The 16,415-nt window shown below is 34.3% G+C and overlaps 1 protein-coding gene across 1 annotated transcript in view; it reads right to left on the reverse strand.

The window, feature by feature from the left end:
- Positions 1-16,415, reverse strand: part of LOC148956928 (uncharacterized) — a 93,280-nt gene that overhangs the window by 49,221 nt on the left and 27,644 nt on the right. The window contains exons 7-10 of the mRNA XM_089092643.1: positions 10,261-10,394; positions 8,450-8,645; positions 6,756-6,889; positions 1,290-1,440 (exon numbers count right to left, since the gene is read on the reverse strand). Of these exons, the coding sequence (XP_088948769.1) occupies positions 1,290-1,440; positions 6,756-6,889; positions 8,450-8,645; positions 10,261-10,394 (615 nt within the window). The remainder of the gene's footprint in view (positions 1-1,289; positions 1,441-6,755; positions 6,890-8,449; positions 8,646-10,260; positions 10,395-16,415) is intronic.

Below are 16,415 nucleotides of genomic sequence, written 5' to 3' on the forward strand. Positions count from 1 at the left end.
CATGGATCGAAAATTTGATCTTGGAAGGCATTTTATCTCTTTTGTGAGGTGAGCCCTTTTGTTTTGTTTAAAAAATTACAAAAAATTGTTTTTGTATAAAAAGTTAGTAATTAGTATAGTATATTTTTTGAGACCAACCAAAATATTTTTGTAACAAGTCTGTAACAACAGACGTTAAATGAAATTATTTTAACTTGTGAAGTGAAAACCATTTGGTATTTTCATTTTTAACTCAGTTGTCCTATATTCACCAGTGAAACTTAAAATTTTTGGGAGGGAATTTTTGAGAATTTTTGGGAGGGAGGGATCTCAAGGCAACTGATCACTTTTTTTTCTACCTTTTCTCTTTTTACAGATTCGTAGTTTAGTATTTTGAAAATGTTTGTTTCTGCTTGACAAATTCATACATACAAGTAAAAACCCCACAAAATTAAACTTTACCAAACCAGGAAGGATATCGATTTATAGATTGAAGCTGAATTTATCAGTTTTATTTTTAAGACAGAAGTCAGTGAATTGCAACATACCAAATCTGATCCCAGAATTTTTTCGTTCTCGACCCTGACAGCTTTTTCAACTACCCAAAAAACTGGCTACAAAATTACCAAGAGATATTTCAACAGAAACACTGGAGCCGGAACCACTATTTTCAGAAACTAATATACTAGGTCCCAAATTCGAACCTTGAGTCTCCTGGATTGTGTATTTAAAGTGGAGAAGAAAAAGGATTTTTATTGCTTTTCTTTGCTGGATTTTATACTCAACGGTGATTCCGAAAGTGTGGCTTTTTATGAACATGCTAATTTCAGCTTTAGGTCTAGCCATTATAACATGAAGCAATCTGAAAAGGTAGGCATAGAAATATCTAAGGAGAGGACGGAAGTATCTAGAAGAAAGCGTTTTACAAGTGGCAACGACATTTCCAACCATACCCACGTATGACAATCAGACCACTTTCCCAGAATATACAAACTATTATTTAAGAAATAATATTTCTAAATATTTAGTATAATGTTTTCTTTTATTCCATATAATTGGACTATTGTTTATTTTCCAAATTGACCCCTCCCCACCCCTAAATCAATAAATTTATGGAAATTTGTTTGCCGACAGACTTAGGTAAGGCCTGAAAAGAAAGACGGCATGATTGATAAAAACATTATGGGCAAAATTCTTCAAATTACCATTAGCAAAAAAAAGAAGCAACGAAATGCAGTTGAAAAAGCATGAAATATCTCATTTTAATCTTATGGCAAATCAAACAAGAATGTTTGATGCGTCTATATTACCTTCTGCTACACGATCAGGTCCTTGCCAACTCTGCTGTCTGCCTGTTACGCTAGACCTTCTGCTACCTTGTGGACGTTGACTAAAGCCAGGAGGTGGGCTCTGTTGAAGAGGTTGCTGACCCGGTATAGGTTCATTTCTTGCCGCAGCAGCCTACAAAGAAAAACAAATACAAAAATAAGAATTGTTTGTTTTAATGAGTACAAATGGTTTGTTGAATTTGACTAACCTTGCAGGTATGAAACGCCACTGGTTGTTTTCGACACTTGGAACTTAAAATATGTTTGATAATATTTACTAAAAATATATTTGGTACACTTTACATAAAACTGAATAAAAGAAAACAACACTATTTACATATAACCGTGAAAAAAAGCAAAAAAGTGAAGTGGGCAGAATCAGGGTTGCCACTGGGTAAAAAAAAATCACTAGATTTAAAAAAAAATCGATAGATCAGCTCATAAATCACTAGATTATTGACTAGAAATCACTAGAATTATAATTCTCTTTATCAGCGTAATTAACAATTGGTTTGTTTCTTTATCATGTTCTATACAGGTGCACATATAGTAAAGGGGTAAAATTACCCCCCTAGGTCTGGAAAAATCATTTTATATGTTGTTTCTCAAGCGAAAAATACCCTTGAAACATGTCTTTTCGCATCTTTATGCAGAGAATAGAACAAAATCCTTGCTTTCTCCATGTATTTTCCCAAATTGTCACCCATGGCTTATAACCCGATCACTGAAAATTTGTTATCGGTGATGTAATCGAAACATTTACTTTTTTTTCTTGTCAATTCAAAACCCTAATTTTTCTCCAAAAACAAGCTAAACCAAAGGTATAGTTTTGGAACCTTTCAACTATACTAAGCCCAACGGCTATCTTAAGCTTTTAGTCGAGCAATTTTAGGGAAAAGATGGACATGAGAGGGGGGCTAATAGCCCTCAGATCTTTTTGGTCAAATAAAAGGGGCACTATAAATTTTGGATTCCGTTAAATGAGCCTTCTCCCGATGTTCTGGAACTGTTGGTTCTATATGATCACTCCTCGGAAAATAAAATGATACACATCCGTGATTTTCTTGAAACCTGTACAGTAGGGTTCTCTGTTACGCTGTTTCTCATGAATTGACTATTTAAAATTATTTTACTTTCAGGGGTGATTCCTCCCTTTTAAGAATATCAGTCAAATTTTGCAGGTTCGTAGTTTTTTATGGGTAGCACTAAGCTTAATGAATCATATATTTGGAATCAGCATAATAATCCGATGATATATAGATAGATATCAAAATTCCGTTTTTTAGAGTTTCGGTTACTATTGAGCCGTGTCCCTCCATTCTTATAGTTCTTTGCCTCCAACTATTTGATTTGTTAGCACATGCATCCAGAAACTTAAAGAGTAGAACATTATCTGCGCTTAATAGGTGGAGAATATGAAGAATTACTCGAGTTTCAATTAGATATTAGAAGTATTATAAAACCATTAAACAACTCTCTGATTAGATACCCCCCCCCCCTTTTTTTACACCCAACCGCGTTCAATCATCAAACTACAATCGATTAAACCTATCTAGTTATGTTACAAATCTTATTACAAAAAGCACTGAGTAATATTTTCTTTTTCAATAACTTCTTTTTTCATTCAAAAAATTATATTCAATGTATAGGCTACCTACCCTCTTATTTTCCCACGACCCCATTTCTGTTCTATCTTTAGATGTAGAGGGTGTTTTCATATCCACTATCCACTCCACTTTCGAAGAATTTAACAGATGAAAATTAATTTGGAACTGATAGATTATGGAGAGTAGAAAATCATAAATTTGAAGAGCAAATTTGACCTGAGCAATTGTTGTGAAATAGGAATTATAGAACAATTTTGCAATTTTCAGAATAAATAAGTTCGCGTATCATCTTGCTGATAGCGTTCTGGCGTCTAGCTGTCTAAATCTGATATGGACATGTGGTGGGAAATCGGAAGTTTCAAAGGCAGTATATTTGCATAAATGCTAATCTGGGATATATTAGGAACTGTAGCGAGTTTTTTTTTATTAATTACTTCTTATAGGATTCATTCAATTGAATCATAAATCTACGCGCTATAAGGTGAAAAATCACTAGATTTGAGAAAAATCACTAGTTTTAGAACCAAAATCACTATAATCACTAGCGAGAAAAAAAATCACTAGGCAACATAAAAAATCAATAAAATTAGTGATAAATCACTAGGGTTGGCAACCAGTAGAATTCTCTACTGTATCGTTCAAAATTTCCGGGTACAAAGTAAAAGATCTATAATCTCATTAAGTATTAGCTACATCTAATTATTCAAAAAATGTAACCAAATGATGAAGACAGAAATTCAACTGAGACGGAATGGGTCATGTCATTTTGTCTTGACACTGATAATTATACAAATGCAAGATGTTCTGACCACATCTACTGATTGTCGAGAATTTGTTTTTTTTTCGCTTCAAGTCTTTGTACCGTTAAAAGTAAAGGCTTTTCACAAAGTACTGTAAAAAAAAAAAAAAAAATAGAGCTGAACTTAACTACTTTTAACAGGGCTTTCAAAAGAAAGCGCTATTAAAAAACGAAAAAAAATTCTGAACAGTATAACTGAGAAACCATTTTTCTACTGTAGACAGGGTTAAAACACTAAGAACTATATACCAGGGGCAACAAATTAGGGCTTACTGTAGTAAAGAGCCATAAGCCTCTTATGAGTCTTCTGTATGATATATAAGACAGCGCTGTTAAAAAACAAAAATAAATTCTGAACAGTATAACTGAAAAACCATTTTTCTACTGTAGACAGGATTAAAAAACTGTAAGAACCATATACCAGGGGCAACACATTAGGGTTAACTGTAGTAGTATAATCTTCTTATGTATGATTTTTTTTTTCCAATCCCTAACTTCATATGAAAGGGGTATTCGTAGAAACTTCAGAGGGTGCTCTTTTTATTCGTTTTAGCTTTTGACTTCACTCTTTACTTTTATAATTTTTTAATTATTGTTTTATGCTTTTAGGTTTTAAAAAGTAAACCTTGTTTTTTTTTCAACGCAGGAAAAGAAACTGATGAAGTTAACATGAGTTTTTCCTAAAATGGAGCATTAACTAAATGTTTAACTTCGCATGTCTCTTAAACATTGCCTTGAAAAACTTGGGATTTGCATCAAAAATTTATCCTTGGCATCTTTTGAGAAGTTGCTAATAAAATGTTCAATTGTCTATAAAATTATTAAAAGAATTTAAGATGATTTAATACGATTTACGAAATTTCGTGTTTTCATTGTTTTTGTGTCTTAGAAAAACTGATACTTGGAAATAAATCGGGGCTTGAAAGAGAATACACATTTAGGAAGAATTGTTCAATCAAGATTTGAGAAATGTAACCATGGCCACGATGCTAAGCTGTTACCACTAGACTAAAGTATCTTGTCCACAAGATACTTTTTTCATACTATTTGGTTTTCCAAATCAAGTACTTTATTACATGCTAAAATTTAAGGCAATAAGGTAACCCAGACTTAGTTTTATTACCGCTAGATGCGGCTTTTTAATGCCATTTTCAACTATAATTCTACAAAAAGCAGGCTGAAATGATCAATAGCATTGAATTGACCCTTTAAACATCTCTGTACATTTTTGCCTGCTTGCTAGTTCTATCGGTGACAATTTAGGAATGGGTGGGATGCCAGTGTCTCCTTAGGTTTTGCCCTTGCCTAGATTTTGGAAAATTAATTTTTGACTCTTCATTTGAAACTTGTTTTAGCCCCCTTTTTTTACAAAGAAATTGAAAAACAACAAAGTGCACTTTTAGGTGTCATAGCGTACATTATTATAGCGTTATATAAAAAGCGACTAGATGTAAAAACGAGCTTTTAAACGAGCTCGCTATGATGATGCAGTAACCTTCTATTTCTGTTAGTCACTAGACATTTTTTCTATGTTTTTACTAGTTTGGGTTTATTATCAGTAAATGTTACCAAGACTAATTTTATATTGTATTCTAGAGTAGGCAAGCCCCATGATATTGATGGTAGAATTATGTTCGAAAATAAGCCTGTTGGTGCAAGTTCAGGAAATCCGTTATTTGGGTTTTTATATTGACTGCAATCTACCATGGAAACGTCATATTGATGTTGTTGTAACAAAGGTCGCCCGTGGCCTTGGTGCGATACAATGCTTCAAGAATTTTTTATCTCCTTAAGGGTGTTATTGTTATTAGACCACGCTTTTATTCACCCCCCTATGTTTCATATGGATGTATGTTATGGTGAAGCAATTTTTATACAAATTTCAAACTGGTTCAGATCCTTCAGAATAAAGTGATACGTCTTATTGGAGGTTACGTGGAAGGTGTCACCAACACTTCAACTTGCTTCAACAAATTAGAAGTGCTTCATATAGGACTGTTGTGTGATTACCAGATGAGAATTTTCACAAACTCATGTTGGAATTTTTACTACGGGCCGCGGTTCACTCTTTTCTAGCCTGATAGTAATCCTGATAGTAATTTCTGGTTGTTTTAATTTTTAGATATTATAGGACTATTTCTGATCGTCTCAAATATTTACATGGCTCTTTGCTTTAAAAAAACATATTTTTTAGCTGTTTTTTTTTTTTGAATAACACGAATACCTGCAGAAGTGTAAGCCGAAATTCTGCGGATGGAAGCAAAACATCAAAAGTTCTGACAGTGCTGCAGTCAAAAGTTCTGACAGAAATACGCTAAGGTATATTACTTAACCTAAAACCATTAAATAAATTCTACTCTTGCAGTGACCAAAGGAACCTTAAAAAATTTTTCCCTCCCCCCATGAGTAACACTTATGTGTATCTGTTTACTTTCATTAATTATGTAATTAAATAGATTTTCTTAGTGTGTAAAAAGTTTATAGCACATCTTTGTATAAAATATAATCATCTAGATTTAATAAAATATAATATAACCAAATATAACCAAAACAAGCTCAATTTTATGGACAGAAATTTGCATCACAGTAGTTCCAATGCCATTAAGGTGATTCCATATATATATGGTTACCAAAACAAGCTCAATTTTATAGACAGAAATTTGCATCATAGTAGTTCCAATGTTATTAAGGTTATTCAATTTATATATGGTTACTCCGACAATTATGATATTCAAAAGCTCCTAGGACATAAACTTCATATTGGAATGCAAGGAAAAGTAATCAGTAGAGATACTAGGAAACACGTCTAACAAAGTAGTCAAGCAATGCAACTTTGCTTGAAATTCTTCAGAAACTATTTTGATTGCATGTAAGATGTTTACAGGAGGTGGTTTATATTACTATTTGGCTTTGGAAATTAACACGCTTATTTAGAGCAACATTATATACACAAAATCATGCAATTTAGTGTTCTGAGTTTTAAAATTCCTTGAGTTTTTAACCATGGCAGTAGTTCTTGAATTACAAAAAAGAAAATCGTACCTGGGCCTGGGCTGCCAAACTTCCCCGAGGAACAACACCGCCATACAGCTTCGCTTCCAATGCCTGAATAAAAGCAGCATCTTCTCTAGTAATTTGATCAAAATTGCATTCTATGAGAAGGGAATTGTCGGATACTGAAAACGAAAAAGAAAAAATTATACTTTATGGTCGAACAAGCCATAAAACTGGACTAGGTTTGTTCTAGTTTGGTTGGGTTGAAACTGAGGAGCCTACTTCACTATTAATATTTAACCTTTTCAGGAGTTTTTATCTGTGAAGTTATTGTTAATTACTTTTGTGAAGTTATTGCAAAGTGGTTCATTTAATGCAAAAGAAAAAGCAACTGCATTATTTAGTCCTTCATAATTAAATTAAAAATACTGTTGGGGAACAGATATTGTCGATGGGTTTTTGTCGATGGCCCACTAATCAAAAATTTGTCACCTTTGCTTGGTTTAACCTTTTTAGCTAAATACATCTGAAATAGATCCTTTTCACGTCCAAGAAGGCATGAATTAAAACCAATCCTACAAGTTCTGCTCAAATATTCAGCTTGAATATACTCCAGCTTAAACCTTAGCTCAAGCTTTAAATTTATGCTGAGATATAGGCAACACACCTAGATGGATAGGCAATAATAAATTTATCATATATAGACACAGTCAGGGACATATAGAGCAGGGAGGGACCTTGGGGCCTGAGCCCCCCCTGAAATCCCAAATTGTCTGGAACTTCTTGGCTTGAATTACCAAATAAAATTGTTTTTTGTTTTATAATTAAGCACCCATATTTTTTATATAATTAAGTCCCCCCCCCCCAAAAAAAAAAATCGTTCGTGTCTAGCCAGGCTATAAGCACCAAGGCATTTCCTTTGTTGTTAAAATGGTCTTTTTGTACAAATGGTTTTATAATAAGTGTGTTTAAGCGTCCCTTGTCCAACTTATCGGGCTAGCCCGAAAGCTCTAGAATGTTATCTGTGAGAATAACAAATACTTTTCCGGCCACATGTCTGAAAACTAATTGGCTCTCCAGTCTCAAAACGGTGCATCCACACCTTTTCTCAATTGTGTTAATGGTGGCTTCTTACGTAACTTGTTACGTTGATCGGTTGGTGTATACGAAGTTACTATAGCTACGTAGATTGGTAGGTCAATTTTATAGTGTATCTGCTCTTTGACCTGATTTTCCAAATCCACAAAAGTGCATCTGCCAGACCAAAAAGGGCTCCAAAATTATTCTGGAAAATCTCGACACCTGAATAAACAGATTTCTTGACACTGCCTATGGCAAAAACAGAAAGCAGCTAAAGGACGGAGCAAAATTAATAATGAAAGGTGGCGTATAAGAATAAACAAAGTGGCTCCCACGTTAAGACTCACGCTGACTAAACGTCTCTACGACCTAATAGGTCTGAAATATGAATAAAACATCAATAGCAACCTAAACATATACTTCATCAGGACGCACACAAGGAAAAGGGGTCCTTAGAGATTGTCACTTCGAAATCATTTTTTTGTTTCGTACGTGCCTGCGCTTACGCACTAGAAAGGATTATGTAATATTACTTAAGTTAACGTGCATTGTATAAACTGATCAGGAGTAGCATAGACTTCGCATTAAAAATGCACTATGTTTTGACGCTGAGTTCATAATAGGCTTTCAAAATACATCAACTAAAATTTGAAAAAAAGTACCTTGTTCAACATGAAGACCGCATGCATGCGGATGTACTGTTTGTCCTTTATTACCAACTTGTGCAATGGGTTGATACCCTGGAGGCAGCTGCTGCAAACCTGGAGCATTATTCGACCCAACTGAAGACCTTCTCCTTTGTGGTGTGGAAACCGCAGACAGCGGTGGACTAGGCGTTCCGTTTAAAGCCGCTGCTGCCTAAACAAATCAAAATAACATAAAACAAAGAATTTATTTCTGAGTTTTCTGAGAAACCTCTTAACATCAATAGATCCGAAATTTAACTAGTACCTGTAAATTAAAATTGTGATGTCTTGGTAAAAACCTAAAATAATAATGTTTAATATCAGAAATGCTTTATATATTTTGCATTTTTATTCATCCTTGGGAGTTTACAGAAAGATCTGTTTCAGAATGAAAAAAAAAGGTTTCATAACTCTATTTGGCTTTTCAAATCTCCAATAATACAGCCAACCAAACGCCAATGACTACTTGTTAATTCTTCTTTCTTTTTTTTATTAAATTACGTACATATATATTTTCCATAACATAGTAGTAAAAACATCATATTGTTAATTAGACCTCTCAGTTATCCATCACTCGGAATGACAACAAGGACAGCCTAACCCCTATAAATCAAATCCATCAACTTTTTCAACATGTAAACATGAACGGTTTTTACTATGCTTCTGTATTTTACAGTGAAATTCTTTCTTCTTCAAAGAAGAAATCTACACAACAGTAAAATCAGAAAAATATTTTTTCCCTGCTAAAATTCACAGATATCTGGATACCTATGATTTCAAAAATTACCTTACTATGTTTTTGATTGGAGTTGCTAAATTCAGAGCGATAATGGCACAATATAGTTAATACATCGTTATATATTCAGAAAAACAAAGTCAGAAATCAATTTGTGCGTCACACAATACTTAGAAACCACATTTTCTTAAGGTTGTGCTTATTGTCTCTTTATTTAGGCGTCTGTTCAATATCAACATTGATTTGACAGTGACAAGCTTTTTGGATTTTTCTGTATTATTTCTACACTTATTTTAGGAGATTTCTACACTAACATCGTGCTCTAGTGTGATACAATCACTTAATATTTGTTTTTCAACCAAAAAAATAGTTAAGCCCAATTATTAGAAGGTGGAGTTTCTTTAATTACTGATTATTCTGCTTTTTGACTAAAATCTTCTTTTAAGTGTAAAAAGTATTAGTATGGCTTTTTAATGTGTCTATTTGGAACATATATTGGTACTGATTAGGTTATATTGTTTGTTTTGTTTTTTCTTTACATTTAAAGAACTACTTGGTTACATGGAAAAGTGTGGAACACATTGTACTAAATCGCCACAATTGAAAATTGGAATATTTCTTCACAGTAACGGAAATTTTTCATCGTCTTCTTAAAACTTGAATTTTTACTTATTTAAGAATAGTACTAATTTGACCAAGAACAATACTAGTGTTTAAGATACTAATGTTTAAGAAAAATACTAATATTTAAGAACTATAAAATTTTTCTTTTACAAAGCTGCCACATAACCAACATTTTAATGATTTTAGGATTATAATATGTCTTGCAAGGACGAACAGCATTTAGGGTCACCATGATTCTCCAAACTATTGTAGGGGCTCTTGGATAGAATTTGAAGGAACCCTTCTCCCCTCACATCCAGCATAACCACCCATGCATACAACCATAATCTTAGTGGAACATCGAAGATTTTTTTTAAAAATTGATTTACGATTAAATTGATTTTTAACTTGAATTAATATAAAAACGTAAATTGATTGAGCAGTATACCTGAGCGGCTGCTGCTAAGCTTCCCCTTGGCACAACACCGCCATGAAATTTAGCTTCAATACTTTGCAAAGCGGCGGCTTCTTCTCTTGTAACCTTATCCAAGTCGACAGTTATATGAACAGCTTGACCAATATCTGAAACGCAATCAATTTAACCCTTTTTATGAATGGAAAGTAGGAATGAAGGAACGGGAGGGGAGAAGGAGTCAAGGGGATAAAACTATAAACACACAACGTGTTAGGCATCATGGTTAACAATTTGCATCCTAGACAGGGTTCCCACCCGGTAAGAAAAAATCACTAGATTTTAGTGATTTTTTGTTGATTTAGTGTTTTGATCCAACAATCTTGTGATTTATGTGCTGATTTAGTGATTTTATTTGTTTAGGCAATATAAAAAATCACTGTAAATAATGATAAATCAATATGGGTGGCAACCCTGATCCTAGAATGGTCAAAAAGAAAATATCCTTCGGTCCGTCACGACTTACCTATCCTAACAAGATTTTTATACATCTTTGCAACAAAAATAACCTGTGAGTCTAGATGTTTTAATTTAACAAGGGTAGAAATATAGATTTTCTTTTCATCTACGAGCACTATTATTCCCCAAGGATGATAATAAAAAAATAATTATCAATGACAATAAAATAAAAACAAAAAAAATACAAACAAACTGCAATAACTATGGCTTGTGACTGGAGAATGTGGCCAAAGCCAAATTGCCAAAGCAGTACAAAGCCGTTTTATATTTTTATTTTTCCTTGATTTTCTGAAATATTTGACCAAAATATTCACAATACATAACTTTCAACATAACAGTATTTCTGTTTTCTAAGAACAATTTGCATGTGGCTTACTTTAAAATTTTAAGTCAAGATTTACTTTAAAATAAGCTTTTCTTCTCTTTCTTTTTGCGAGCTTCAGATAAAAAAGTATAACCCTATTTGATTTTTCTTATTTTTTTTCATAACCATTTTTACCCGGTAGGCTATAATTAACCAAATTCTAGGAATAAGCCAAGGGAATTCAGGATGGCAAAGGATGCCAGTATATTTTTCAGATAAGGAGCCTGGCCCCTCCTGATACCCACATATAAACCCCTCCATCCGAATCAAGAAGATACATAAAGCAAATGTTGCAAAAATGTATCAGAGGCAACGCTACAGCATTGCCTATAGTAAAGGTCATACGGCTGCAATGTTTTATTTTTTTTCCCCAGAGGAACTTCATATAGAAGCGGTTGTCGTATAAACTTCAAAGGGGACTCATTCGATTCGAAATCGAGATTTCTAGTGCCCTTTTTAAGAGTCAAAAGTGATCGAAGGGCAACTATCCCTCCCACGCCCTTATCCCCCAAATACATCCGATAAAAATTTTCAGGTAGCCATTTTATTGAAAATAGTTCAAAGATGATATAACGAAAACTCTGAGGTTGAAATAATCCCCCAGGGCCCCGGGCTGGCATTGTAAGTTATGCCCCAAGGGAAAATATGCTTCTTATAGAAGGGACTCTCATATAAACTTCAGAAAGGGCTCGTTTGATTGGAAATTGAAAGTTCTAGTTCACTTTTTAAGAGGCAAAAGTGATCGGCAAACAACTAGCCCCTCCCCCTACCCGCCTTTTCCCCCCAAATGCACCAGATAATATTTTTGAGATAGAGATTTTGTTAAAAATAGTTCAAAGGTCAGATAATAAATTTCCTGTGTCAACGCAACCTCTAGGGCCCGGGGGCAGATGTTATAAGTTATGCCCTGGGGGAAAATATACTTCTTATAGAAGGGATGCTCACATAAACTTCAGAAAGGGCTCATTTGATTTGAAATTGAAAGTTCTAGCTCACTTTTAAGAGTAAAGTGATAGGCGGGCAACTAGCCCCTCCCCTCACCCGCTTTTTTCCCAAATGCACCAAATAAAATTTTTTAGATATATTTTGTTAAAAACAGTCCAACGGTCAGATGACAAATTTTCTGTGTCGACACAACCCTCAGGGTCCGGTGGCAGGCGTTGTCAGTTATACCCTGGGGTATATATGGTTCTTATGGAAGGGATGCTCGTATAATTTTAGAGAGGGCTCATTAGTTTGGAAAGGGAATGTTCTAGTTCACTGTTTTCAAGAGTCAAAAGAGATCAGAGGGAAACTACGTCCCCCCCTCCGTGCCCTTTTTTCCCCAAACGCATCACATAAAAATTTTGACAATAATTTTGGCAAAAATAGTTAAAAGGTCATAACAAAAACTCTGGTGTCGACTCAAACCCCCAGGGCCCGGGGGCAGGCGTTGTGAATTATGCCCTGGGGGAATATATGGTTCTTATGGAAGGGATGCTCGTATATACTTCAGAGGGCTACTTTGTTTGGAAAGTGAAAACTCTTGTCCACTTTTTAAGAGTCAAAAGAGATCGGAGGACAACTAGCTCCCAACCCCACGCCTTTTTTTCTCAAATGCATCTGGTAAACATTTTGAGATAGATATTTTTTTTAAATGGTTAAAAGGTCAGATAACAAAAACCTTGGTGTCAACACAACCTCCCCCCCCCCAATGCCCGGAAACAGTCGTAAGTTATGCTCTGGGGGTATATATTGTTCTTATGGAAAGGATACTCGAATAAACTTCAGAGATGACTCATTTCATTGGAAACTGAAAATTCTAGTTAGATCTCAAATGAGATCTAAGGGCATCTAGCCCCCCATTCCACCTTCCATGCCCTTTTTTCTCCAAACCCATCCGGTAAAAATTTTGAGATGCCATTTTTTTTAAATACTTTGAACATCAGATAAACAAAACCTCCGGTGTCGACACACCCCCCAGGGTCCAGGGTCAAGCGTTGTAATTTATGCCCCAGGGGAAAATATGCTTCTTATACAAGGGACTTTAAGTGATCGGCGGGCAACTAGCCCCTCCCCTCACCCGCTCTTTTTTCCCCAAATGCACCAGTTAAAATTTTTGAGATAGACATTTTGTTAAAAACAGTTCAACGGTCAGATAACAAATTTCCTGTGTCGACACAACCCTCAGGGCCCGGCGGCAGGCGTTGTGAGTTTTACCATGGGGGTATATATTGTTCTTATGGAAGGGATTCTCGTATAAGCTTTAGAGAGGGCTCATTAGTTTGGAAAGTGAATGTTCTAATTCACTGTTTAAGAGTCAAAAGAGATCAGAAGGCAACTACCCCCCCCCCCTCCGCGCCCTTTTTTCCCCAAATGCATCATATAAAAATTTTGAAAGTCATTTTGTTAAAAATAGTTAAAAGGTCATAACAAAAACTCTGGTGTCGACTCAAACCCCCAGGGCCCAGGGGCAGGCGTTGTAAATTATGCCCCGGGGGAATATATGGTTCTAATGGAAGGGATGCTCGTATATACTTTAGAGGGGGCTAAATTGTTTGGAAAGTGAAAACTCTTGTTCACTTTTTAAGAGTCAAGAGATCGGAGGACAACTAGCTCCCAACCCCACGCCCTTTTTTCTCAAATGCATCAGGTAAACATTTTGAGATAGATAATTTTTTAAAAATGGTTAAAAGGTCAGATAACAAAAAAATTGGTGTCGACACAACCACCCCCTCCCAATGCCCGGGGACAGTCGTAAGTTATGCTCTGGGGGTATATATTGTTCTTATGGAAAGGATGCTCGAATAAATTTCAGAGATGAGTCATTTCATTGGAAATTGAAAATTCTAGTTAGATCTCAAATGAGATCTAAGGGAATCTAGCCCTTCCACCTTCCATGCTCTTTTTTCTCTAAACCCATCCGATAAAAATTTTGATACTTGATATTGAAAATAAACATTAAAATTACAGTAACATTTTGAAATGATGGATATTTCAACAATTGAAATCATTATATATCAAATATTCAATTTGATTTTGTTTATACTTTCCAAGACTTTTCAAGAAACATAGTTTTCAGTGAAAGCGCCAACGATGCAGTGGGTTTTAGACTTTTACAGTGAGAGGAGGCGATACCCAAACTCTTGTTTGTAGTAATTTTTGTTCGTTTCAAGCTTAACTTGCATATTCGATATAAGTTTCACTTGTTTTAAGATTTACCTATTCATTTATATTGGCATCTATTGCATGTTTATTTGCATTGATTGTTTATTTAATTTCTATTCGTTTTGGGTTTCATTTATGCTTCAATAGCAACATTTTTTTTTTCGTTTTAAGCTTGATTTGCATATTCAATTTAAGAATTACTCGCTTTAAGATTTATTTATTGATTTATATTATTACTTGTTGTATGTTTTTTTGCTATGATTGTTTATTTAATTTCTGTTCGTTTGGGTTTAATTTATTCTTTAATAGAAATTTCTGGTCGTTTTGAGTTCGATTTTAACAGGTATTTGTATCTCTTGATCTTAAGTTTAAAATGGCCCTTACTTTTCTCTGAAAAATTTTCGGAGTTTTTCTTCTAATTAATATAGCAAAATGATGCAGTAGAAGCATTAACTTAGTGACTACATGAAAAAGCAGGTTTAAGACTCAAACTAGAGAAAGGAAGGGGGCAGATAGGAAGCTGCAGATAGGAAGGGGGTACCAGTTGTTCACTGGCCAAAAATTTGTCAATCCAGAATCATGGTCGGTAAAGAAAAAACGAGCTTTTGATTTAACTTATATTCATCTGGCATAAATTTTTTAGTCGGTAGCAAACGAAACGCGTGTTGAGCTAGCTGCAAGTGTCTGAACAGGCCGGGAAAAAAAAACATAGACCTAAGTATCATGAGAATCACACAAGGTAAAATGACCTAAATATGTTGAGAATCGCTATGTTGAGAATCGCACAAGGTAAAAAGACCTAAATACCTTGAGAATCACACAATGTAAAAAGATCTAAATACCTTGAGAATCATACATGGTAAAAAGACCTAAATATCTTGAGAATCACACAGGGTAAGAAGACCTAAATATCTTGAGAATCACACAAAGTAAAAGAGATTGAGCCAATCAATGAGGCATGTTATATTTAAAAGATGGTCTGACTCAAACAAATAGGTCACAGGATAGTACTTTAGTAATCGTAGCCAAATATTGAATGCGCAATACTAGATTAAATAATTAAATTTCAGGCAAGATATAGCCTTAGCACCCCTGTCCTAATTGTAACTGAAAAGTGGACAATCAAAATGTGGGTCTATCGGCAAAAAATGATGAGAAATATGCTAGTCTTCATTAGCCAGGAGACATTTGATTATACTTGACGCTTGAAAGTGTATCGCCCAGCACTAAAGGAAACATTTTTGCGATGTAACAGAAGAGGACTTAAAAGGTTTGAACCTCTAAACAATTTAATACGTAGCTCTTATAGTAATTAAAAAAAGCGCTTTTTCAACTGAAAGTAAGGAGCAACATTAAAACTTAAAATGAACAAACTATTTTGTAAATGAGGGGGATTTCCCCTCCTTAATACCACGTTTTTCACGCTATTTTTTTTAGTATTTTACGTTTCAGGAGTCATTCTTAAAGGATTGGGTCAAATAGTCAGTTTTTTCTGAAATGTTGAGAAAAATGATATTCAAGTATCCATAATCTTTATTCTAGCAAAAAATACACAGTTTCATTTTTATATAGATGGGAGCTTGAAACCTCTACAGTAGGGTTCTCTGATATGCTGAATTTGATGGTGGGATTTTCATTGATTAATTAGCATTTTAGGGGTATTTCTCCCTTTTTCGAAAACCAGGCAAATTTTTTCAGGCTCATAGATTTCGACAGTTAACATTAAATTTAATAGATTTTACACATTTGTAATCAGCATAAAAATCCCATTCTTTTCATGTATCATTTGTTATCAAAATCTTTTTTTAGGTTCGGTTACTATTGGGCCAAGTCCCTCCTTACTTACGGCTCGATACCACGAACTTTTTGAAAAAAAGAACTGGCATAAGTAATTTGTTCTTAAAAAAATAAGCTATACGCATCTTCTTGTATTTCAATATTAACAGAAGAATTTCATGCTTACTTGTAGGACCTTCTGAAATTATCAATACCTCATAGAAATTCCTACAATAGTCTTTTGCAAAGGGAAAAAAGAAAATAAAGCCAGGATAGGTTTCTTACTTTTCAATTAAATTTGCATTTATGCGTGTTTCTGGAACAATTGCCTTTGAATCAAATACGATCTTTCTTCTTTATTTGAACATTTTAATGATTTTGCATT

This window comes from Artemia sp. Qi Xiang Cuo, chromosome 1 (genome assembly GCF_049724085.1).
Source record: "Artemia sp. Qi Xiang Cuo chromosome 1, ASM4972408v1, whole genome shotgun sequence".
NCBI lineage: Eukaryota > Metazoa > Arthropoda > Branchiopoda > Anostraca > Artemiidae > Artemia > Artemia sp. Qi Xiang Cuo.